General features: G+C 44.0%; 2 protein-coding genes across 2 annotated transcripts in view; one reads left to right on the plus strand and one right to left on the minus strand.

Annotated features, from left to right (window-relative positions):
* Positions 1-24,704, plus strand: part of HEATR4 (HEAT repeat containing 4) — a 40,015-nt gene extending 15,311 nt beyond the window's left edge. The window contains 10 exon segments of the mRNA XM_076003880.1: positions 224-384; positions 1,292-1,396; positions 4,274-4,392; positions 5,710-5,890; positions 6,456-6,525; positions 7,671-7,860; positions 8,882-8,960; positions 10,462-10,621; positions 12,757-12,815; positions 24,203-24,704. Of these exon segments, the coding sequence (XP_075859995.1) occupies positions 224-384; positions 1,292-1,396; positions 4,274-4,392; positions 5,710-5,890; positions 6,456-6,525; positions 7,671-7,860; positions 8,882-8,960; positions 10,462-10,621; positions 12,757-12,815; positions 24,203-24,439 (1,361 nt within the window). The 3' untranslated portion in view covers positions 24,440-24,704.
* RIOX1 (ribosomal oxygenase 1) lies at positions 12,486-14,933 on the minus strand. Its single transcript, XM_012741427.3, has one exon. It carries the CDS (start codon positions 14,856-14,858, stop codon positions 12,933-12,935), a length of 1,926 nt encoding a protein of 641 aa, XP_012596881.2. The 5' UTR covers positions 14,859-14,933; the 3' UTR covers positions 12,486-12,932.
* Positions 24,705-26,229: the final 1,525 nt, after the last annotated feature.

The raw sequence follows: 26,229 nt of genomic DNA on the forward strand, positions 1-26,229 counted from the left end.
ATTGCCTTATAGCTGTTGCCTAACAAGAGCCTTTAGAATTTAACTTTTGGATATTATCCATTTAAGTATGGGTTAAATAAGGGATTGGATTTCTAGACTGAGTGGGGCGCAGGGAAGTGAGATATCAGGCAGGTAGCAGCCGTGGGTACCAATCCAAAGGCTATTCTCTCTTGGGGAAAAGAGATCCCCATTCTGAACTTCTTTTTTCACCCCACTGTGGCAGGTAACAGTGCAGATAGCTGGGCTGCAGCTCAGTGCCTGGCTCTGGAAGGTGCTGCCACTTACCCTGTGATTAAGAGGATCCTCTATCAGCTGTTTCACAAGAAGAATAAGGACACTGAGGACAGGGCTTGTATGCTCCTGAGCCATCTCAGTGGGAAGACAGTATGTGAACATTACAATCAAGTTTTGAGAAACAATTGGGTATTTGAGGTCTGTGCATGCAAGGAATACAAAATGCAGATGGAGCCGGGCATGGTGGCTCACGCCTGTAATCCTAGCACTCTGGCAGGCTGAGGCAGGCGGATCATTTGAGCTCAGGAGTTCGTGACCAGCCTGAGCAAGAGTGAGAACCCGTCTCTACCAAAAATAGGAAAAATTAGCCAGGCATGTTGGGACATGCCTGTAGTCCCAGCTACTCGGGAGGCTGAGGCAGGAGGATTGCTTGAGCCCAGGAGTTTGAGGTCTTTGTGAGCTAGCTGAGGCAACAGAATGAGACTCTGTATCAAAAAAAAAAAGGAAAATTGTTGGGTAGGATGATCTCAGCATAGGTAAAAGTGAACTAAGTATGGGTGAACCTGGGTATAGAGGTATATATAGGAAGTGACAACAGCTAGCTGAGAGAAAAGTAAGGAAAATAGGTTGTAAAGGGTCTCAATATATGCAAGAAGATTTGTGACATGTAGAATTCGCTTCTGCTAGTTTACCATTAAAAACTGCACAGATTTACAATTGTATTTAGTAACTTTCAGTAGAAATGTGAAATTCACAAGGATTGAGGCACAAATCATTTTAGGGATAAAAACAGTTAAAAGTCAAGAAGGGTAGGTCCCAGGAGTTTTCTGTTCAGATTATTAAATCTGTATTTTGCTCCCTGATTTATGATCCCAGAGTCAGTTGCTTAAATGGAAGAGTGCCCTATCTCTTATAAACCCACTCTTTCCTTTGCTAGGGATGGGCATGTCATGTGCTATGACATTAATTATGCAGGATGCCATGTTAGAATGTAACTTCAAGGTTCCAGTAGCTCTAAAAGTGACCATGAATATTCACACAAGTCTTCTCTCTTCAGACCCTGATACACACCCTGCTTGGCATGGAGCTGAACAGTCATCAATGCGAGGACCGGATAGTGGCCTGCCGGGCTTTGTGCCGGATCACTGGAGATATCTGCTTAGTAAACCTTCTCTTTCTTTGCTTCCAGGAAACAAAAAGCCTAAGCAAGGCTGGGCCCAGGAGCCCTTCCACTTTTTGCTGCTATTTAGTATCCTGTTCTTACCAAATATTATCTCTGTCCCCACATTGTTACTTCTTAGTTCTAGCCCAGAATTTTTTTATTTTTTTTGTTTTTTTATTTTTTTATTTTTTTGGCATATTATGGGGGTACAGATTTTAAGGTTTCAATAAATGCCCTTTCTCCCCCTCCCCCCACAAATCTGAGTTTCCAGCATGACCATCCCCCAGATGGTGCACATCTCACTCATTATGTATATATATACCCACCCCCCTCCCCCTTCCCCTAGCCCAGAATTATCTTCAAATGCCAACATGTCTTTCTGTGATTTAAACCAGTGCTTCTCAGTGTGGTGGCAGTCCACAAACTGTTAGTGATCCACTATGAATAGCACAAAAACTGAGAGGAGTTTAATGAACTTTTTAGTAATTTGACCCTGCCTCAGTATCAATGGACTTTACAAAAGTACCTGCCAATGACATATTTTCCCCTTCAAAACTCATCCTTCATTACAGATAGTTTGAGAAGCACTGACTTAAACTACCCAACAACACAACTATACAAGGGTCTGTGCTGGCTTTCTTGAGTGTTCAGCACACATGTATAAAACAAAGTTCCCTTCAACAACTCAGGAGGCTAAGGCAGGAGGATTGCTTGAGGCCAGGAGTTGCAGACCAGCCTGGAAAACACAGGGAGACCCTTTTCTAAAAAATAAGAAAAATTAGCTGGGTGTGGTGGCCCATGCCTGTAGTCTCAGCTACTTGGGAGGTTGAGGCAGGATTGCTTGAGCTAGGAGTTCAAGGTTGCAGTGAGCTATAACATGCCACTGTACTCCAGCTTGGGCGACAGAGTGAGACCCCATCTCTTTAAAAAAAAAAAAAAGCAACCCCCCCCCCCACCTGCTTTCCAAAAACTGACATTGCCATTGGAGCAACAAGACTAACATACACAAATGATTTAAGAACAAGCAATAAGGCCGGGTGAGGTGGCTCACGCCTGTAATCCTAGCACTCTGGGAGGCCGAGGCGGGCGGATTGCTGAAGGTCAGGAGTTCAAAACCAGCCTGAGCGAGACCCTGTCTCTACTATAAAAATAGAAAGAAATTAATTGGCCAACATATATATATATATATATATATATATATATATATATATATATATATATATATATATATATATATATATATAAATTAGCCAGGCATGGTAGCGCGTGCCTGTAGTCCCAGCTACTCGGGAGGCTGAGGCAGTCGGATTGCTGGAGCCCAGGAGTTTGAGGTTGTTGTGAGCTAGGCTGACGCCACGGCACTCACTCTAGCCTGGGCAACAAAGTGAGACTCTGTCTCAAAAAAAAAAAAAAAAAAGAACAAGCAATAATAGTAAGGTACTGTCTTAAAACATTTCAGAGAAAGATTAGTGTAGGTTGAACTTACTGGTTAAAGTTCTATGAAGGAGTATGGAACTTGGCTAGAACTAAAGAAGGAATTCCAGGCTAGGGAAACCTGACCACCATTTAGGTTTTCACCTGACCTCCTTTTTGCCATTATTTCTCAATCATGTTCAGCTGTCCAAATGGGACCTTTCCTTTCTCTGTGATACTATATTTCCTTAGAACATTAGGTATCTCCAGAATGGCCCAGAAAACTGCCATTCCCATAAAACACGAACACCCTCCGCTCCATAACCCTCACATTTTGATAAGGAAAGCACAAAATATGGCCATTTAGTAATCACCTGAAGAGGTTGCAGACTGGGTTAATTCTGTCTCAAGTGCTGTAGGACTCTGATGCTAACATCCTGGACCAGCAGCACAGGCATCACCTGGGAGCTTGTTAGAACTGCAAAATCTCACTTTAGGCCAACTCAGTCAGAATCTGTATTTTAACAATATCATTTTAACATCCGATTCATTTGCACCTTCACCTCCTTGGCACTTGGCACTCAGGATTGCCAACTTAAAATAAAAAAAAACAACATTCATTCTAAGTACATACAACAACAACAAAAGGCATGCAGAGCTAGCAGGGGATGAGGTAAAGATGATGGGGACTTCATGTCAGACTGCTGGAATTAAGAAAGATGCTATGTCTGAATCCTTTTACTCATTCAGTAAGCAAGCAGTTTCTGACCACATCTGACATGTTAGGCATTATGCTAGCACTAGGGATGCAAAGGTTATTTCTTCTCTTGGTAAATGTTATACATGGCTATAACAGAAGCAGCTATAAGGTATTATGGGGGTTTCCTATGCTTACATGGGGCAGAGAAGACTTCACTAAGGAGATGGTTTTGGGCTAAACTATAAAGGAAGAGTAGGAAAATATCAAGTACCAGGTAGGGGTGAAGAAGGGCGATGTTTCCAGCAGGGAGAACTTGCTTAGGCACATTGACACCATCATCATGTAGAAATCTTTGTCCCCTCCCATTTGAGAAGTACACTTATAGGGTGACCAACTGTCCTGGTTTTTCTAGGACATGGGACTTTCAGTACTAAAATCAGAAAAGTCTCAAACTGCGATGAGTTAAGCATCACTTTCAAATTTTGTCTCGTGGGTACAGATTATGTTGGCACTGACACTATAGTAGATAAAAGGATGAGCTTGGGTAAAGAGACCCAGGTTTGAGCCCTGGTTCCAGCTCTCATCAGGTTAACCTTGGGCAAGTTAATCAAAGCCTCCATTTTATCTTCTGTGAATGGTAATAATATCTGCCCCATTGGATTGTTTGGGAGATTATGGGATGGGTAAAAACACTTATTAGCACAATGCCAAGTACGAAATTAACATTCAGTTAAGTGCTGGCTAATTATTATATCTCTGTATAGGATATGAAACATAAGCTGATCCAACTGATGTGGAATGACTGGAATAAGAAAGTAAGGCATGCTGCTGCACAAGCATTGGGGCAATTGAGCCTTGGGAAAGAGTTGCACGACACAATCAGGTAAGACTGAGTCAACATGAGGAAAGATACTCTTCTATTCCTAGAAGTGTTTAGGGGGCCTGGGATCCAGCCAGCCAGCATTTGTTGAACTCCTCTCAGCACTATACCAGAGCCCACATAAAAAGCTAACAGGGCCTACAGAAACTAAACGTGGCTAGGGAAAGCAGCATTGAGTGCTCACTAGGTATGAGGCAATGTTTTGGGTGTTTGAGGGAATTCAAAAGTATGACACAATTCCAGTGACCACATGCAGGATATATAAATACCTAATTAAAAATACCAAATCAACCGGGCGCGGTGGCTCACGCCTGTAATCCTAGCACTTTGGGAGGCCGAGACGGGCGGATTGCTCAAGGTCAGGAGTTCGAAACCAGCCTGAGCGAGACCCCGTCTCTACCAAAAATAGAAAGAAATTAATTGGCCAACTAAAAAAATATATATATACAAAAAATTAGCCGGGCATGGTGGCGCATGCCTGTAGTCCCAGCTACTCGGGAGGCTGAGGCAGTAGGATTGCTGAGCCCAGGAGTTTGAGGTTGCTGTGAGCCAGGCTGATGCCATGGCACTCACTCTAGCCTGGGCAACAAAGTGAGACTCTGTCTCAAAAAAAAAAAAAAAAAAAAATACCAAATCAAGCCTGAGCAACATAACAAGACTCCATCTCTACAAAAAAATTTAGAAGTTAGCCTGGCAGGGTGGCAAGTGTTCATAGTCCCAGCTACTTGGGAAGCTGAAGTGGGAGGACTACTTGAGCCCACCAGTTCAAGGGTACAGTGAGTTATGACTATACCACTGTACTCCAGCCTGGGTAATAGAGTGAGACCCTGTCTCTAAAAAATAAAATAATAAGAATACCAAATCATATTAAAAACTAGAACAAATGGTATATACCATAACTGCTATTGCAGAAAAATGGAATACTCAATGTGGGCTAGAGGAGTAAGGCCAAGATTCATGGAGGATGGATAAGACTGCCTAGGCATTCCAGGATGGGAGCCAAATGCAGAAATGAGCATGGCACATGTGAGGGCAGAGGAGAAGAGAATGTGACTGTGACAAAGGGTACAAGTTGACACTTTCCTTTATTCAGTCATTCAATGTAGCTGAGTGCCTAACATATGCTAGGTAACAGAGCTTCAAGTAAATAAGACAGTCAAGGTCTGTACCCAGTAAAATTTACCTAATGGGCACAGACTGAACAGGAAAGGGTGGGGCTTGATACTATAGAGCCCACAGAGCTTGCATTTTATCCTGAAGGAATTAGTGAGGAGGGGGTGCTGGTAGGCAGGGAAAATAAAGGCAACTTGTGCCTTACAGGACCAAGCTGACTCAAGGAAAGTTCCAAGAGCGTGTGGAAGCCCTCCTCCTGATAGGTGAGCTCAAACTCATGACCGCCAAGCTCTTTCCAAGCTTCCTGCGCTGTTTCTCCGATAAATTCACAGGAGTTCGTCGGGCAGCCTGTTTGGCAGCTGGTGCCCTTCAGATCCGCGACAAGATGGTGAGTCAGGGAAATGTGTGCTCATTTTACCTTATTGACCTAATAAGAGCATTACCTTCCCTTGCTGTGCACAGCACATTCACCATTCTGTAGGGACGCAAAATGAGAGATCAGGAACCAGGAAGGTGAGGGGGTATATAGGCCACATCTATCAGTTAGGACCATTTAGCTCCCAGCCAGCCCACGCTTCACTCTAAAGCACAGCCCTGAACCCTGTTCTCACCTCAGTTAACTAACTTCTCATTACCTAGGTGCTGATGGGCTTTAGCATCAACTCCAGCGAATGGAGTTATACTTCCTAGTTACTAGGGGGAAATCTGATTGAGGTGTTCAAAAGAAGCTATATGGCCACAGACCTGTGGGCTGAGAAAATCAATCTACAGATTCCAGATAATTCAGCTAATATACTGTATGTGCAGGTTGGTACTTCAGATTCCAACTCATTTGTCACTAAAATTGACAGGTCATTTTTCAGTTATAACACCTTTTAGAGATAAGTGGGGTCCCTGTTTCTGCTTCGTTCTCGTTGTTCTCCTCACTCAACACTGCCTTTTATCCATCCCAGGTGCTTGAATGCCTCATGAATCTGACACAGAATGATCCTTACTGGAAAATCAAGGCCTTTGCCATTCGAGGTATTACAGAAGTAGTGGTCCCAACTCTTTAATCAGATACTTTCCCCTATGCTAGTATAAATGACCCCCCAAAACTCTAAGTAATGGGGTGAAGTATAGGAGAGGGAATAATCTTAGCTTCTCAGAAGTTCCTTGCCTGAGAAGGGAAAGAGTATTTACTCCTTTTTAATTTTTAGTTAAGGATCCTGAGTCTAGGTCCGTATCAAACTTGTTGAGGTAAAGAGCTGACAAGACAGTCCCTGCAAACAGAATTAAGGATAAGTTCCAAGTAGATATCCACTGTTGGATATATCTTGTTTTCCCTGGAGGTTTCATCTACTGTACTCTGTAAAAGTCAGAGCATATTCAAGACTGCTAGAGAGGCCGGGAGCAGTGGCTCATGCCTGTAATCCTAGCACTCTGGGAGGCCAAGGCAGGCGGATTGCTCAAGGTCGGGAGTTCAAAACCAGCCTGAGCAAGAGTGAGACCCCGTCTCTACTATAAATAGAAAGAAATTAATTGCCCAACTAATATATACAAAAAAAATTAGCCGGGCATGGTGGCGCATGCCTGTAGTCCCAGTTACTCGGAAGGCTGAGACAGGAGGAGAATTGGTTGAGCCCAGGAGTTTGAGGTTGCTGTGAGCTAGGCTGATGCCACGGCACTCACTCTAGCCTGGGCAACAAAGCGAGACTGTCTCCAAAAAAAAAAGACTGCTAGAGAATTAAAACCCTGGCCCTAATTTTCCTAATTTCTTTTTAGGATCTTGGGCATTGCTTCTCTCTTTGATATAGTCTTTGGTAGATCCCTAGCAGAATCAGCCCTAGGTAAACCTGTGAAGTAATTGTGCCTCCCTTTTCCATCACTATACCTTGACTAGGCTGGTCTCCCAAGTTATCTGTCCTGTATCTCATCCCTAAATAGGCAAAATAGTCTATGTTCACATCCTAACAGGCAAGGATGAGATGGGATGATCCCCTTCGAGGAATCCTTTGGAGGTAATTTCCCACTCTAACCTATTCCTAAAATTCCAAAGGTGATTAATTGCCATCCAAAAGGGAACATATTGTTTGCAATACTCAACTTATTTCTGGATGCTAGGATATAGCCAACTCAGTCTTCAGGGACTGAGGACAGTGGAACATGCTGCCCCCTAATCTCTGCAGCTTTGGGACAGATTGGAGAAGTAAGTCCCCAGGTGACAGATCTCCTGCTCTGGGCTATCCACTATGAAGCGGCACCAGGCATACGACTGGAAGCTTGCCGTAGCATCCTAGCCCTCAAACTTCAAGGGGACCGGGTCAGGGACACCTTCCTAGATGTGCTGCTCCTGGAGGACCATGATGCTGTTCTAAAGTAAGTACTAAACTTCTGGTTCCTGCCATGACCTCCTGAACTGCCAACTGTCCCATCCTTGCTCACTGAGTATGTCCCTGTCTTTCCAAGCTGCCTAATGGCACTAAAAGCACAGGTTCACCTGTGCCATTCACCTACCTACCCAAGAAAGTAACAGAAAAACTAGCTTAAATTAGATTGAAAGTAAAGCTCATGTAGTTCATGTACCTTTTCTCCCCCACCCCACAACAGGTGGTTTTATGTTTATTCATATATTCAGCTAAAATTTATCAAGCGCCTATTATGCCAATAGACTTTAGAGTCAAAAAGATCATGGTCTGAATTTCAGCTCTGATGTGCAATAGCTATGTGAGCCTGTGCAAGGTACTTACTTAAACATTCACTCTGAGACCAATTTTTTCATGTGTCAAACGCAGGTGACAGTCTACAGTATAAGGTTGTGGAGATAATGAGATGACAGGTTTAATGCCTGTCATAAAGATCCCCAGTAAATGGTACCTATTAGTACCTTCAAATATATCATCTCAAAAACTGTACATCATCCCTATAAGCTAAGCATCAGACCATTTTTGCAGATAAGACTCAGCAAAACCACAGTTAGGATCAGAATTTAGGATTCTTGCTTGATTCCAAGTTCTATGATTTTCTACCTCCATGCTCTTTTATTTATTTATTATTATTATTATTATTAAAGACAGGGTCTCATTCTGTCAACCAGGCTGGAGTGCAGTGGCACTGCAGCCTTGAACTCTTGGGCTCAAGGGATCCTCCTGCCTCAGCTTCTCGAGTAGCTGGGACTACAGGCATGTGCCACCATGCCTGGCTAATTTTGAAATATTTCTGTGGAGAGGAGGTGTTGCTGTGTTGCCCAAGCTGATCTCAAACACCTAGCCTCAAGCAATCCTCCCTGCCTCAGCCACTGAAACTGCTAGGATCACAGGTGTATGCCACCACACCTGGCCCCTCATGCTTTTTTAAAGGACAAGGTAGAACAATCTAAGAAGTCCTTCTTATCCTTCAGGGAAATTTACCAGGCAATGAAGATACTCAACTTAGATAGTGAAGGAAACCAAGAAATGCTTCAGGAGATCAAGAAAAAGGTAAATAAGTGCAACCTGTTTTTCAAGAGAAAATGTGGGGCTCTCAAGAGTTCCTCAGACCCTTTTTTCCTCCAAGCATGTACATACCCTCTTCCCCACCACAGAAATACTTTCTACAAACTCAGATACCATATCATTTGAAGATATAAAACATCTGTGCAAGAATAGGTGATAAAATCCTATTAGTAAAGATAAAAACAAAACGAAATCCTATTAGTCCTATCAAGTAGCCTTCAAAATCAAGGTTTATTCTTGTGGTTTCTGAAATAGTATTTCCCTATTTTCTCTCCACCATCTCCTAAACTCAGCTAGTTCTTTCTTATTTGCAGATAGGCATAGAAAAGGAATAAGGGACTGGAGGCCGGACGTGGTGGCTCTCGCCTGTAATCCTAGCACTCTGAGAGGCCGAGGCGGGCAGATTGCTCAAGGTCAGGAGTTCGAAACCAGCCTGAGCAAGACCCTGTCTCTACTAAATATAGAAAGAAATTAATTGGCCAACTAAAAATATATATACAAAAAAATTAGCAGGGCATGGTGGCACATGCCTGTAGTCTCAGCTACTTGGGAGGCTGAGGCAGGAGGATCGCTTGAACCCAGGAGATTGAGGTTGCTGTGAGCTAGGCTGATGCCATGGCACTCACTCTAGCCTGGGCAACAAAGTGAGACTCTGTCTCAAAAAATAAATAAATAAATAAATAAGGGACTGGAGCTGGCCCCCTAGATTGTTTTCTTAAATTTCCTTAATTCCAAATCCAGGTTCTTGGTCAGGCGCGGTGGCTCACGCCAGTAATCCTAGCACTCTGGGAGGCCAAGGCGGGCGGATTGCTCGAGGTCAGGAGTTCGAAACTACCCTGAGCAAGAGCGAGACCCCCGTCTCTACTAAAAATAGAAACAAATTAACTAATTAAATAGAAAAAATAGAAACAAATATATAGAAAAAATTAGCTGGGTATGGTGGCGCATGCCTGTAATACCAGCTACTTGGGAGGCTGAGGTAGGATTGCCTAAGCCCAGGAGGTTGAGGTTGCTGTGAGCTTGGCTGACGCCATGGCACTCTAGCCCAGACAACAGAGTGAGACTCTGTCTCAAAAAAAAAAAAAAAATTGAAATCCAGGTTCTTTACCAAAGGAACTCTCCGGCTGAAAGGGTTGTTCTAATTTTTCAAAGCTATTAGATGAAAGAATAGAGAGAAAAGGACTTTAAAAAGGTAATTCATGAAACCAACTTCATATTAAGCAAGCATTTCTTAGCAGGTTCCTTTCATCATGCCCAAAAAACTAAGGTAAAATTTTCATTAACAGTGTAAAAACTTGCCAACCAATATCACAAGAGAACAATGTTCTTAGGCATTTCTGTACCACCTAATACTAATAAGCATGATGCAATCAGTTACTTTATTAATGCTTTTTGATTTGCTGCCTAATACAGCTGTTTAGTTTTGTTTATTTCAGCATATTATGGTAGTACAGTTGTTTTTTTAAGATCATTTGCTCTAATCTAGATTAACACATTAAGCCAAAAGGACTTGCTGACACAGAAAATATTAAAGCTTGAGAAGGTCATGGGAAATGTGAAGGAGGAAGCAAAACGTGTTTACTTGCAACCAAAAGAAGATCAAGAACCACTGGCACTCCAAACTTTACTCCAAGCAACTTTTCAGGGTAGGTTTCCTAGGGGTGAGTCCTATCCCTTGACTCCTTTAATAAACCTTTTCCAGGATTTGGATGTTTTGGGACTTAGTAATGAGCCCTGTAGGATGAAAGAGTCAGGAAAGGCTACTTTCCTTTCTTTCTTGACCATCATCCACTCAGTTTTTGTTTTTTTCCCCCCATCTCCCAGGTTTTTATGCATTAGCTGTTTTATCCCTTAAAAAAAGAATGAGGTAGGGCCAGGCCCGGTGGCTCACGCCTGTAATCCTAGCACTCTGGGAGGCTGAGGCGGGCAGATTGCTCAAGGTCAGGAGTTTGAAACCAGCCTGAGCAAGAGTGAGACCCCGTCTCTACTATAAATAGAAAGAAATTAATTGGCCAACTAACATATATATAGAAAAACTTAGCCAGGCATGGTGGCGCATGCCTATACTCCCAGCTACTTGGGAGGCTGAGGCAGCAGGATTGCTTGAGCCCAGGAGTTTGAGGTTGCTGTGAGCTACGCTGATGCCACAGCACTCACTCTAGCCTGGGCAACAAAGCGAGACTGTCTCAAAAAAAAAAAAAAAAAAGAATGAGGTATATCTGTTTGAACTGATTTAGAAGTTAGGTCATAAAAAGACATATTAGAAAAACATGAGTCTTTTTTTCTTTTTTTTTGAGACAGAGTCTCACTCTGCCTGGATTAGACTGCCATGGCATCACCCTAGCTCACAGCAACCTCAACCTCCTGGGCTCGAGCAATCCTACTGCCTCAGCCTCTTGAGTAGCTGGGACTACAGGCATGCACCACCATGCCTGGCTAATTTTTTCTATATATTTTTAGTTGGCCAATTCGTTTCTTTCTATTTGTAGTAGAAGCAGGGTCTTGCTCTTGCTCAGGCTGGTTTCAAACTCCCGCTCTTGAGCAATCCTCCTGCCTCAGCCTCCCAGAGTGCTAGGATTACAGGCGTGAGCCACCACGTGCCTGGCCAAAAACATGAGTCTTTATAAAACAAGAGTTGTGTATGTTTAAGCACCCAAAAAAAAAAAAAAAAGCCTTATAAGTTTAACCTTTAATAGTGGTTGCCTCTGGAAAATGGGGTTGGAGAGAGCTATCATTTTTACATAGATGTACATCTATGCTTTTGTAACTTTTTAAAAAAGACTATAAAGTTCTCAACCTTAAATAACTGAATCTATCAGTTATGGTGACAGGATCCCAGACATGACTTAAATGTTGAGGGTGCAGAAATCAAGCTATACCAAAACATACTTACAAAATCTGTGTACCCAATCGTAGCAGCAGCCTCAGGTCACTCAGCCAGCTGCCTACCAGCTACCACCCCAAACCCAGGTCTTCTGGCTCCAAGTCCAGTGCTCTTTCTGGTACAACAGGCACTTTTCCAGCAACCATCAGAATATTCACTTGCCAGATTTGGGGAAGTTTCTTCCAACTGCCAGAAAAAAATGAAAGTGGAAAGTAACTTGAACACCAGCCTTTCCTCATGGCCAGCTTGCTAAAAGTTGGTTTGCTAAGGCCTATAACAGCACAACTAAGGTGACATGCTTCGCCTCTGGAAGCATTGCCAGTCACTGATAAAGCAAGCACTGAGCAAAAACAATATAAAGCTGACCTTGCTAGTGGAAAATAACTTTTCTACTAGGATTGGGCTGTTTGGGGTTCAAGTAGCATAATTAAAATGAATAAATTACCCCCAAAGTTAGAGAACTGGCCCCAATCAGATGAGTTTCTCTTCTTTAAATGGTTAACTTCCATTTACATTCTACAACCAAGTTGCTTTTCATTTCAGGCATTATAGCTTTTCCCTATCTACCACCCGCTCCCATATTTCTTCAAACCATCCCACATAATACTCTAGCCTTAGAAAAGGGAAACAGTCTTTGGCACTTTAATAACTTTTCTAGCGTCCATACAAAATTAATAACAAACAGGACATTGATTCCAACCCTCCCCACAAACTGGTGAAAGAACTCAAATGAAAGATGCAAATTCCAAATAAAAACTTCTAAGTCTCAAGCAGAATGACGTGGCCAGTGCTACACAGTACACTGAAGCCTAAGGATGATGAAGCTGATGCTCTGAAATGATCAGGGATCAAGGTTACTTTTCCACCTCCAATGTCTGCTTTTACGTTTGTACCTAGATGAGGTGGTTCTTTCTAGAAGACCGTCTGAGGTTTGTGACATTGAAGAAGCCATAAAGGTAAATGTGAGCACACTGATGATTATCAAGGTAAGAACATGAATTTAAAAAAAGATAGTGGCAGTGGTAGGAGAGAATCACTACTGCCTTGTTTCCAGCAATTCACAAGAAAGTAGTTTAGGTTAGAGGCATCTTGGTTAGCAGCAGCCCTTTATCATATAACATGGTTGCCAAGGAAAGTTGGTCCTCCACACTGTCACAGGGCAGGTCCCCTACTCTTACAAACTCTGGGTAGGAGCGAAGCAAGAGTTCCATGGCATCAGCTTGCTGGGGGTATATTTCCAAGCACTTGGGCTCTTCCAGATGATAAACACGGGAGTTTTCCACTGTGTAATAGAGAAACAAATGGCCTCCCTCACCCACCAGACGAGCTATCCCATCCTGAAGCATGTGGACTTCTGTTTCTGTTGTCAACTGGGCCCCCACATTTACGGGTTCTCCAACCTCCCAGCGAATTGGGAGCCCGTAAACACTTAGTGCCCTCTCCCTATCAGTCAAAACAGGGGGCAGAGAATCATGGATGAAGTCTTTGGCTCGCTGGTCAGCCACAGCATCCACAGGAGCAAAGTGTCCCAGCCGGGCAACCAAGACCCGGACCTTCTCCATAAAAGCGGTTCTTCGCGGATCCTTAGAATCAGAATGCTGGGCCCCCATGTAATCCATAAAGTCTCGGGGAAGACCCCTCCGAAACTCCACATTTTCTTCCATTGCAGCCTGCACAGCTAGAGGCAGTACAGCCTCTAGGAAGTCACCCCAGGTATTGCGCTGGTAAGTGGACAAGGTGAGGTGCAAAGAGTGGACTCCATCCTGGCATTCAGCTTGGTGAATGAAGCCCCGAGGAAAATAGAGCAAATCTCCAGGTTCTAGCACGGTCTGCAGCACTGGCTCACCGAGGTCGTCCTGACTGAAGTTGGGGCTAGATGTCAGGGCCAGTTCCTCAGTTGGAACCCGGGGTCGGTAGACACGCCAGAGTTTCCTACCTTCCAGCTGCAGCACAAAAGCTTCGATGTCGTCGTAGTGGGGGGCAAAGCCCTGCGAATTGGGGGGCGTGAGGTAAACGTTGGAGCCTGCCATGCTTCCAAACTGCTCTTGGAGCACAGCCAAAAACTGCCACACTGTGGTCGAGAAAGCCTGCGGACAGAGGAGGCGCAGGGAGCAGCCAGCCTGGTAGAGGGACCACGCAGCAGCCGGCAGTGCGCGACCCGGCGGGTTCAGGGTCTCGCGCCGTCCGTTGACGTAGCGCGCGGCGTCCAAATGCTGCCCGAACTGCACCTCCTCGTTGCGCAGCATCGAGTCCAGGTCGGAGGTAGAGAAAAGGCCCTGGTAGTAGGTGCGATCCTGCCGCCGCACCAGCACCGCCTCCCGCTCCCATAGGCGCCGGTAGAAATGATCCGGCGGCATCGGAGCGATGAGCCACTCAAAGAGGCGTGCCGCGCGCCGCCGGCTGCTGGGGATGCGGTTCAGCTCCGCCAAGACGCGCTGCAGGGGGTTGTCGCAGGACAGCTCCCCACCCGTGCTATCCACCTCCGGCCCCGACAGCGTCGCAGGGGCTCCGGAATGTGGGGCGGCCGCCAAGTGCTGGGCTGTGCACAGCAAAGTCGAGTTCTCCACCACGCGGGCCGCCGCAGCGGGCACCTCCACCAGGCGCACCGGCGGCGCCGAAGCAGGCACCAGGCGCGCCGGCGGGGTCTGCAGGGAGCGCGTGGCAGGCGCTGCCTCCAGCAGCTCTGCAGGCCCCAGGTGGCCGTAAGGCTCTCGCCGGGCCGCGTCCGGGATGGCGGCCACCGCCGCTGTCCCGCCAGGCAGGGAGTCCCCCGGATCGTCGGCCGTGGACTCCACCCTCGAGTCCTCCGAGTCTTCGCTCGGCAGCGTCCGGGCCCTCAGCGCTGCCATGCGGGACGCAACACTTCTTCTCAGCTGCCTCCGTATCTTCCTGGGCCTCGAGGCTAGGGCCAGGACCGACCCGCTGTGTGGCTGGGGCTGGCGTCGGCGCCTCGGCCGCCCGCGCCTCAACAGCCCTGCGCTAGCTCGGAGCCCATCCATGGCGGGTCTGTACTCCGAGCCCGGCCGGGGCCGACTAGGAAGGCACTCACGCTGGCAGCGGCTGCGGTGCACTGTGGGAAGGGGGCGCGGCCTCCAGCCGCTCCGGGATGACCACGCCCACCATTCTTCCACTCGGCTCCTCCCGCTCGTGTTAGCAAAGGTTGTCTTCGTTAAATGCCCGAGTTCACGCCAGGGCGGAGAAACCCGGCCAAACTAACAAGGGTTCCGTATTCTGAGGCAGTTTAAAAATCAGGTGGTAGGGACTTAAGGAGAACGATATGTGGCTACTTAACTCTTTTTTCCTGCTATGTTAGTCTGCATATTGCAGTGTTCCTCGACGTCCTCACTTCTGAACAGGATGCTCCTCAGCAGCTTCCCACGGGAAACTGCACAGTTCTTGTTTTCAGGGAATGCCCTCAGGCAAAGTTCGAGATTCGGAATGCCTCGGGCAAAGTTTGAGATTCTACGGAAAATCGCCGTTCCATTATGTTCTGCGCAATGCAGATGATTCACTGATTGAAGCCCTAAGAGTTTCTCTCTCGCCTTTCTCCATTAGAAATCCTCGCAGTCATTGTCCAGACGTAATTAACTTCTTTACTTGCATTCTTGATATTTGACCTTCCCAACCTGCTGAGCCATTGTGTTTCTTTAGCTACAATTTCCCTCTTCTACTTCCTCTGAATCGTAAATCTCTTGATCTCTCATTTAACAGGCAGTGTGGTAGGCATGAAGGTGTAATTGTTGAGAACATGGTCACTGTCTTCATGCAACTAGGTGCTTTGTGCATAAAGATTACTTGTTGAGGCAGAAGGATCGCTTCAGCCCAGGAGTTTGAGGTGCTGGGTTAAAGGGCAGGATACTTTTTGTGATTATTAAAGGGTTTTTATCAAACTGCCCTCCAAAAAGGTTTATAGCGTTACAATTATTAACATAAGCAAAACAACAACAAAAGAACATAAGCATATTAGACTGCAGTGCATGGCCTCTAGGACCTTTTCTGTGCTTCTATTTGAGCTTCTCTTTAATGCCACCTCTTTCTTAGTTGCGCTGCTATCCAAACACTTGCCAAAGCTTTTAGATTTTATCTCTACCCATCTTTGATATGCACTCTTTCTTTTTATTTCTCACATGGTCTATCACATTGTTCTCAACTGGGGGTAATTTCATCTTCCCAGGGACATTTGGCTATGTTATATGAGGGTGGTTGCTGCTAAACACCCCACAATGCAAAGGACAACCCTCCACAACAAGTAGTTTTCCTACCCAAAATGTCAACAGTGTAGTACTGAGGCTGAGAAACCCTGGTCTAGTACAAATAACCTCCCAACTAGTCTCTTTACCTTTAATCTCTCCCATCGCAATTTATACCACAGATAGCTTAATTTTCTCAAGCTGTGGCCCCAAACGTGTCCTATCCCTACTCAGAACCTATCCATGTGTCCCACTGACCAATCCAAGCTCCTTAGCTAGGTACTGAAGTCACACAATGTTACAGCCTTATCAGCTGCAACTCCCCTAAACTACTTCTACAAGCTAGACTGTTCACTGTTCCTCGCCTATGTCATCCATATGTTTTCTCATGCTGTTCCCTCTAAATGATGTCTCCCAATCATCTTTTGTCAAATCCTAATTAAAGCCTATTTCACATTCATTCAAAGGCTCTACCATCTATCTCTCTAATCGCAAGAGAACATTGACCCTTTCACATGAATTTAACACATTGTGGAACCAGTGTGTTGGCGTGAGCTCCAGCTACTTGGGATGGTGAATTGAAAGATCACTTGAAGCCAGCCTGGACAATAAAGTGAGATTCTGTCTCTAAAAACAAACAAACAAACAAACAAAAACACCCATTGTACCTTGTATTGGTAATTTATGTATTTGTATTCCTCCCTAAACTTCAGGGAAAGGATTTCCTTATGCCTTTTTCTACCCTCGCTTCCATTTAGCACAATGCTTTTCACACAGAAGGTGCACAGAAAATGTTTGTGGAAAGCAGACCAGCCAGAATTGATGCTCTCCCACTCATTATTTGTGACATTAGCTCAGACAAGTTACTCTCTCAGGTAACAGTTATCACATCTTTAAAATGGATTTAATAATTGAACCCACTTCTTTATAGGGTTGTTGTAAGGATAAAATAATGCATGTAAGGCACTTCGCACAGGGCGTGGTACAGAGCTAAACACTTCAAAATGGTAGCTGTAATAATAATTTATTATTATGGGGCAAAGCCCTATAGAATGGCTTGCATCGGTGGGCGCGATGGCTCACACCTGTAATCCCAGCACTCTGGGAGGCTGAGGTGGGAGGATCGCTCGAGATCAGGAGTTCGAGACCAGCCTGAGAAAGAGCGAGACGCTGTCTCCACTAAAAATAGAAAGAAATTAATTGGCCAACTAAAAATATATAGAAAAAATTAGCTGGGCATGGTGGCACATGCCTGTAGTTCCAGCTACTCGGGAGGCTGAGGCAGAAGGATCGCTTGAGCCCAGGACTTGGAGGTTGCTGTGAGCTAGGTTGACTCCACGGCACTCTTGCCCGGGCAACAGAGTGAGACTCTGTTTCAAAAAAAAAAAAAAAAAAAAGAAAAGAATAGCTTGCGTGCCACTGGCCTAGTTGGGAGGAATGGGTATGTGTGTGTTTGGCAGTGGGGAAGGCACAAAGAAGTTCTTGAATTGGGCAAGGTGGCAGTAGAGGATAGAGAGTTTACAATTATTTTTGCATATGTCCAAAGGAAGGTTAAGCAGATCAGTGGGGGCCATATCAGACCAGGCCATTGTGTGAGGCACTGCTCTGCACAAAGGTACCAAGGGCCAGAGTAGGGGCCTAAACCAATCAGTGTTCTCCTTGCAAGTCCTGTGCACTAGTACAGGTATTTATTTGGAGGAAGGAGCAGCAGGAGGGGGTCACCCTCTTGCCAGTTCATACAAAGCCTATATGTGCTGGCAAGGCCCTGATAGCAGATCCCCTGGGGAATTGTTGAAGAAGAAGACAGGTAACATTTGTTACTGGGAGCTTTAATTGCCCTTTCAAAAGAGAGCTGTTTTCAGTAGACAAAGGACACATCCTGCTGTGACCTGGAGGAACCATGTTTCTCTGCCTGCAAAGCTGTGCTCAGTTACAAGGGTGCCATCATTTGTAGTTTCCACATCCTATACCAGCAGTTCCCAACATTTTTGGCACAAGGGACTGGTTTCATGGAAGACAATTTTTCCACTGTCTGAGCCAGGGTGTAGGGGGGATGGTTTCAGGATGATTCAAGTACATTATATTTATTGTGTACTTTATTTCTATTATTATTACATTGTCACTTACAAACTCACTGATAGGGTTTTGATAAGAGTCTTCAAGCCATTGATTTATTATGGTCTCTCTGCAGTCAGACCTCTCTGCTAATGATAATCTGTATTTGCAGCTGCTCCCTAGTGCTAGTTTCACTGCCCCACCTCAGATCATCAGGCATTAGATTCTCTCTTTTTTTTTCCTTTTTTTTTTTTTTTCAGTGTCTCACTCTGTTGCCCGGGCTAGAGTGCCGTGGTGTCAGCCTAGCTCACAGCAACCTCAAACTCCTGGGCTCAAGCAATCCTTCTGCCTCAGCCTCCCAAGTAGCTGGGACTACAGGCATGCGCCACCATGCCCGGCTAATTTTTTCTATATATTTTTAGTTGGCCAATTAATTTCTTTCTATTTATAGTAGAGACGGGGTCTTGATCTTGCTGAGGCTGGTTTCGAACTCCTGACCTCGAGCAATCCACCCGCCTCGGCCTCCCAGAGTGCTAGGATTACAGGCGTGAGCCACCACGCCTGGCCATCAGACATTAGATTCTCATAAGGAACACACAACCTAGCTCCCTTGCATATGCAGTTTATAGTAAGGTTCATGCTTCTATGAGAATCTCATGCCATTGCTGATCTGATAGGAGACGGAGCTCAGGCAATGATGCCAGTGATGAGGAGCAGGTGTAAATACAGATGAAGCTTTGCTTACCCGCTGCTCACCTCTTGCTGTGCAGCCCAGTTCCTAACAGGCCATGAACTGGTTTCAGTCTGAGGCCAAGAGTTGGGGACCACAATCCTATACAAGTATCTCCTCCCAATCTTTCCTGTGACCTCATCCTTTTCTTTTTTCAGCATCTTGTGATTTCCTCAAATCAAGAGTCCTGTTGAAATATCTGTCTTCTAGTTTCCCCTGTGACTGGGTGGTGCCTTTTGGAACCTGACTTATCTTTAATTTCATCAGTTTTAGTGTGGCTTTATTTAGTTTTCCCTACAAAAGCAGCTATTAATAATTATTTTCACATGGATAACCTCATGACATGGAATAATGTTTTTGATATATTGTTGAATGGGGAAAATAAGCAGACAAAATAAGTATTAAAGTAGGATTATTCGGGGAATATGTTGTGTGTGTCAGCGTGTATGTATATATCTACCTATCCATACACACATTCATACATACTACTGAAAAAAGTTAGAGAATCCTTACACTACAACATCTAATAGTGATCTTTACTTGGTGGAATTCCAGGCGATTTCTCCTTCTTTGCTTATTTGTATTTTCTGAATTTTATACATTGAACATATGTTACTTATACAGTTAAAAATACAGTTTGTTTTTGTTTTTGAGACAGGGTCTCACTCTGTCACCCAAGCTGGAGTGCAGTGGTGCAATCACAGCTCACTGAAACCTTCAACTCTTAAATTCAAGTGCTCTTCCTGCCTCAGCCTCCTGAGTAGCTGCATATTTTGGGGCGTGGGAACAGGATCTCACTATGTTGCCCAGGCTGGTCTCAAACTCCTGTGCTCAAACCAGCCTGGGCAACATAGTGAGACCTCATCTCTACAAAAAAATTTAAAAATTAGCTGGATGTGGTGGTACATGCCTATAGTCCCAGTTACTTAGGAAACTAAGCCAGGAAGATTTCTTGAGCCTAGGAGCTGGAGGTTGCAGTCAGCTATGATCACACCATTGCACTCCAGTATGGGCAACATAGCAATATGATACTTTGTCTCACAATACAAAAACAAAACAAAAACAAATAAACACACACACACACACACACACACACACACATATATATATATATATATATATATATATATATATATATATTCACCCATAGCCAGGCACAGTGGCTGGTGTCTGTAATGCAAGCTACTGGGGAGGCTGAGGCAAGAGGATCACTTGGGCTCAGGAGTTTGAGACCAGCCTGGGCCACATAGCATGACCCTGTACCTAAGAAAAATGGGAAAAAAAAACATTAGCCAGTCATGGTGGTGTGTGCCTATAGTCCCAGCTACTCCAGCTGAGGCAGGAGGATCACTTGAGCCCTGGAGTTCAAAGCTGCAGTGAGCTATGATTGAACCACTGCCCTCCAACTTGGGCTACAGAGTGAGAACCTGTCTCTAAAATATAAAAATAAAAATAATTCACCCATGTGTACAAATATATACAGAGATGCTTATTGCTTCTAATTTCAAAACTGGAAATGACTCAAACATCTATTCATAGGGAGTTACTAAAAAGAATGACAAGGATGGGAGGCTGAGGTGGGAGGATTGCTTGAGGTCAGAAGTTTGAAACCAGCTTGAGCAAAAGTGAGATCCCATCTCTATTAAAAATAGAAAAAAAATTAGCCAGGCATGGTAGCACATGCCTGTAGTGACAGCTACTTGGGAGGCTGAGGCAGAAGGATGACTTGAGGCTAGGAGTTGGAGATTGCTGTGAACTGTGATGATTCTGTGGCACTCTAGCCCACGTGACAAAGTGAGACTCTGTCTCAAAAAAAAAAAAATTAAATTAAAAATAAATAAAAAGAATGACAAGGAAAGATATCCAAATGTATTATAAATTGAAAAACAATTGTAGAGCAATATACTGTGCCAATTTTGTTTAAAAATAAAATACAATCCAGGCCAGGTGGGTGCTGTAATCCTAGCACTCTGGGAGGCCAACGTGGGAGGATCACTTGAGTTCAGGAGTTCGAGAACAGCTTGAGCAACTTAGTGAGACCCCCATCACTACTAAAAATAGAAAAATTAGCCAGGCATCATGACACAAACCTGTAGTCCCAGCTGTTTGGGAAGCTCAGGCAAGGAGGATAGCTTCAGCCTAGGAGTTTGAGGTTGCAGTGAACTATAAATATACTGCACTCTAGCCCAGGTAACATAGCAAGACTCTGTCTCAAAAAAACAAAAACCAGCAACAACATCCAAACCAACAGAATGAACAGTAATCTACCTTACCTATCAGTTCTCTCAATAAATGTGAATGGCTTTAACTCTCCACTCAAGAGACATAGGCTGGCTGAATGGATAAGAAAATACAGGCCAAGTATATGCTGTCTTCAGGAAACACATCTAACCTGCAAGGATGCATATAGACTAAAAGTAAAAGGGTGGAGATCAGTATTCCAGGCAAGTGGAAGCCAAAAGAAGGCTGGCGTGGCAGTTCTAATTTCAGACGATTTAGTTTTTAAACCAACAAAAGTAGTGAAAGACAAAGAGGGTCATTATATAATGGTGAAGGGCACACTTCAACAAGAAGAGATAACAATTTTAAATATATATGCACCCAACTTAGGTGCACCCAGTTTCATAAAACAAACCTTACTGGATCTAAGCAAATGGATTAATAGCAATTCCATAATCACCGGAGATTTCAACACCCCACTGACGGCACAAGACAGATACTCCAAACAGAAAATTAATAAAGAAATAATGGACTTAAACAAAACCTTGGAACAACTGGGTCTGACTGAAATCTACAGGACATTCTACCCAAAATCCACTGAATATACGTTCTTCTCATCAGCTCACGGGACATTCTCTAAGATTGACCATATCCTAGGACACAAAGTAAATCTCAAGAAATTTAAAAAAATAGAAATCATACCATGTACCTTCTCAGATCACAGTGGAATAAAAGTAGAAATCAACCCTAACAGAAACTCACATTTCTACACAAAAAAAGTGGAAATTAAACAACCTCTTACTAAATGATTACTTCATAAATGAAGAAATCAAGATGGAAATAAAAAAATTCTATACTCCTACACTGCTGGTGGGACTGCAAATTAGTTCAACCTCTGTAGAAAGCAATATGGAGATACCTTAAAGCAATACAAGTGAATCTACCATTTGATCCAGCAATCCCATTGCTGGGCATCTACCCAAAAGATCCAATGACACTCTACAAAAAAGACACCTGCACTCGAATGTTTATAGCAGCACAATTCATAATTGCAAGGCTGTGGAAACAGCCCAGGTGCCCATCAATCCAAGAATGGATTAATAAAATGTGGTATATGTATACCATGGAGTACTATTCAGCTCTAAGAAATAATGGTGATATAGCACATCTTATATTTTCCTGGTTAGAGCTGGAACCCATACTATTAAGTGAAGTTTTCCAAGAATGGAAAAACAAGCACCACATATACTCACCAGCAAATTGGTATCAACTGAACAGCACCTAAGTGGTCACATAGGTACTGCAGTAATAGGGTATTGGGCAAGGGGGAGGGGCGTGGGTATATACATATATAATGAGTGAGATGTGCACCATCTGGGAGATGGTCATGCTGGAGACTCAGACTTGGGGGGGGGAATGGGCATTTATTGAAACCTTAAAATCTGTACCCCCATAATATGCAGAAATTAAAAAAAAGAATAATCAAGTATAAAAACCAGAAACAAGCCTATTAAATTCATTAGAAATCATGATAAAAATTTTCCTATTTATTTAATGCAAGAGGAAGATATATGTTCACAAAGATAAACTCACTGTTTGTAGTACCACTACAGATTTGTTCTCAATAAACACACAAATTTTGATAAATAATATTTTGCTTGATTTCTTTCAAAAAAAGAAAGTGTGGCTGGGCATGATGGCTTACACCTGTAAGCTCTCTGGGAGGCCGAGGTGGGAGGATCACTAGAGGTCAGGAATTCTAGCTCTCTGGGAGGCCGAGGTGGGAGGATCACTAGAGGTCAGGAATTCGAGACCAGCCTGAGCAAGAGTAAGACCCCCCCCATCTCTACTAAAGTAGAAAAAAATTAGCTGAGAGCGGTGGCACAGGCCTGTAGTCCCAGCTCCTCAGCAAGCTGAGGCAGGAAGATGGCTTGAGCCCAGGAGTTTGAGGTTGCTATGAGCTAGGCTTATGCCCCAGCACTCTAGCCCAGGCAATAGAGTCTCCTGTCCATGTGTGTGATTGTGAAGTCCTCAGAATGTGGCATGGAGCTAGGAATGGAAAGAGATGGGTGACCTGAGGGGCAGCTTTCCTGTGCCACCATGTTCTGGTAAGGAACTCCAAAGAACCTGAGAACTCCAAATTCAGACCTGGTCTCCTTGGCAAGGTAGGTGATAGAATGTATTTTAGTGAAAGTTTTGCTAGCTTGATTTGTAACATTTAAATATTTAGACATTATGATAAATGGGCTTCCATTTGTATTTTTGCCCCAGACTGAGAATTCATTTGAGCGTGAGAAGGATATCCCTCTTGTTATTCCATGGAGTTACATATACACTTCGATTGATGTTAGAATGATTTAGACTTCTGGGGTGCTTTAACCTGGGTACCAGCTCAACCCATGCCATCACTACATTGGCTTATGGGGTTGACATAGCGCAGTGGGCTGTTAACTCTGAATGACTCCCTCTCCTCAGCACATCCCAAGAATAAGGGTCCTTGTAATCCTAGCTCTTGGGAGGCCGAGGCGGGCGGATTGCTCAAGGTCAGGAGTTCAAAACCAGCCTGAGCGAGACCCCGTCTCTACTATAAAATAGAAAGAAATTAATTGGCCAACTGATATATATATAAAAAAATTAGCCGGGCATGGTGGCGCATGCCTGTAGTCCCAGCTACCCGGGAGGCTGAGGCAGAAGGATCACTCGAGCCCAGGAGTTTGAGGTTGCTGTGAGCTAGGCTGACGCCACGGCACTCACTCTAGCCCGGGCAACAAAGTGAGACTCTGTCTCAAAAAAAAAAAAAAAAAAAAAAAAAAAAAAAAAAGAATAAGGGTCTTTACTCACAGCCACAAGAGTGTCCCATAGTTGCTGCTACTTCTGCATAATAACGAAGACATAGAAAACATTGGCTAACCCCAAAGATCACTGATGCCCGAACTTTTTTGGGTGGGCAATTCAGGCCTATTCTCCATATCAGGCTAGGATTGAGGAAGGCAGGTCTTGAACTTACAGGTTCTATTTTCTAATATAATATAGTAGTTAACAGAGCTATTCTGTTAAAGCATAGTCAAAAAGGCCTTCACTTTTGGTCTGTCTCTCATATGAGACATATGTTTGGCATATACACTCATATTTTAATATTTCTCTGCAGCCTGTGAAGCCCCGCACACCAAATCCCTGGTTACAAAGTCCAGTCCCGGGCCTAACTACACCAAGCAGAGGTCACTCGCCACTTGTCAAAGATCTACGCACCGCCCGGGAAAAAAGAATTGCTATGGGGCCATTTGGAACTGACAGCTCAGCTTTCTAGTTGGTTAAATACTCAGAAAGAAGATTTTTTTCCACCATCATGTGTTCTCCCTCTGGAAGGAAAGGTGCTCATTTCTAGGCTGAGTGCTTCTTTTGTTCCACGATACAGGCAGCAGAGGACCTGGTCACATTCTGTCTTATTAATTGATATTGTTCAATCTTGTCACTATGTTTATAAAGAAACATTATTTAACAGTAGACTTGATATCTTAATGTGCATCATTTACACAAAGGGTTAAAGAAAATTGACATCACATTAGGTGAGAGAACATATTTTTCCATACCCCAGAAAGATCATATGCTAAGTATGGGTCAGAGCTCCAAATCTTGCTAGAGTAGAAATATCAAAAGACACAGCATATTTTGTAAGCTGTACAAATCGCTCTCTGAAACCCACTCTAGAATCCCATTTGTGTAGGAAAGAAATAGCTCAGGTGACCTTTTTAGTTCACAAGTCTAGTCTTGTTCTAGAGCAGGTTCTTTACAGCCATAGTCCACAGGTCAACGTGGAAGCCATGTCACAGAACTATTACCAAAAAACCAAGCCAGCACAATCATTTCCCCCTTTGTATTGCTTGGTTGGGGTGAACACATTTAGATCCCTGGGAAACAATTCCACAGTTTCACAAGGCCAATTAGCAATTCTCATGAATCTCGGTGTACTTAATACTTAAAAGATTTAGGCATTATGGAACAGGTACAAACTGAATCTATACCATAAGATGGGATTCTGTAAGAGCACAGGATACCCCAAAAATTCCCATAAAAAAGGAGATGCCCAGAATTCCAAGCAGTGTGAATCCAGCTTCCTTTCCTAAAAACTGTTTGCTGTTTATAGCCTAAAAAGCTTGGGGACATTTAATAATGAAAATTATGGCAGTGTGAACCTCTTTCCTTTTTTCTTCCTCTAATCACATCCTCTGTTCCAGTGGCATTTTTTTTTTTTTTTTTTTTTTTTTTGAGACAGAGTCTCACTTTGTTGCCCAGGCTATAGTGCCATGGCGTCAGCCTAGCTCATAGCAACCTCAAACTCCTGGGCTCAAGCGATCCTTCTGCGTCAGCCTCCTGAGTAGCTGGGACTACAGGCATGCGCCACCATGCGCAGCTAATTTTTTCTATATATATTGTTAGTTGGCCAATTAATTTCTTTCTATTTTTAGTAGAGGCGGGGTCTCGCTATTGCTCAGGCTGGTCTCGAACTCCTGAGCTCAAACGATCCACCAGCCTCGGCTTCCCAGAGTGCTAGGATTACAGGCGTGAGCCACTGCGCCCAGCCCAGTGGCATCGTTATTGTCAGAAGTAGAAAAAGCAATATTTTCCTCTGTGAACTCCTAGCAGCTATGGAAAACAGAGGGAAAACTTTGGGGATATAAGTTAACTGCATTAACAGAAACTCTTCCCTTTCCTTGACTCATGTAGCCCACATTCGTATTTATTACTTTACACATTCCATCTAGGCGCAATACTAATCTAAAAAGCACTATCACATAGATCAAAGTTATTTCCACATCTAACCTGAGGATTCTGGGATCTGGCAACCATGAGGCATTCCAGACAATGAATAATTCTGTTTGAGTACTTTTCTGGCCCCTCTATCTTTGAATTTGTCATTTCATGGTGAAAGGACTTTATTGTGCACTCTTTACTTTGCTGGCAAGAGCAAGAGAGCTGAACTGAACTCTTTAGTCAGCCAGCCAGCAAGGCCATACAGAGGGTCTATTAGGCCATCAGCATTGTGGGAGATGGAGCAGCAGCAGAAGAAATGGCCCTTGTCCTCAAAGAGTTTACAAGGGGTTTTATAAGACATACACACAAGAACCTTTCAAAGACAATATGCTTAATCTAGTGGGAATTGTGTGGCACACAGCA

The sequence above is a fragment of the Microcebus murinus genome, chromosome 6 (genome assembly GCF_040939455.1).
Source record: "Microcebus murinus isolate Inina chromosome 6, M.murinus_Inina_mat1.0, whole genome shotgun sequence".
NCBI lineage: Eukaryota > Metazoa > Chordata > Mammalia > Primates > Cheirogaleidae > Microcebus > Microcebus murinus.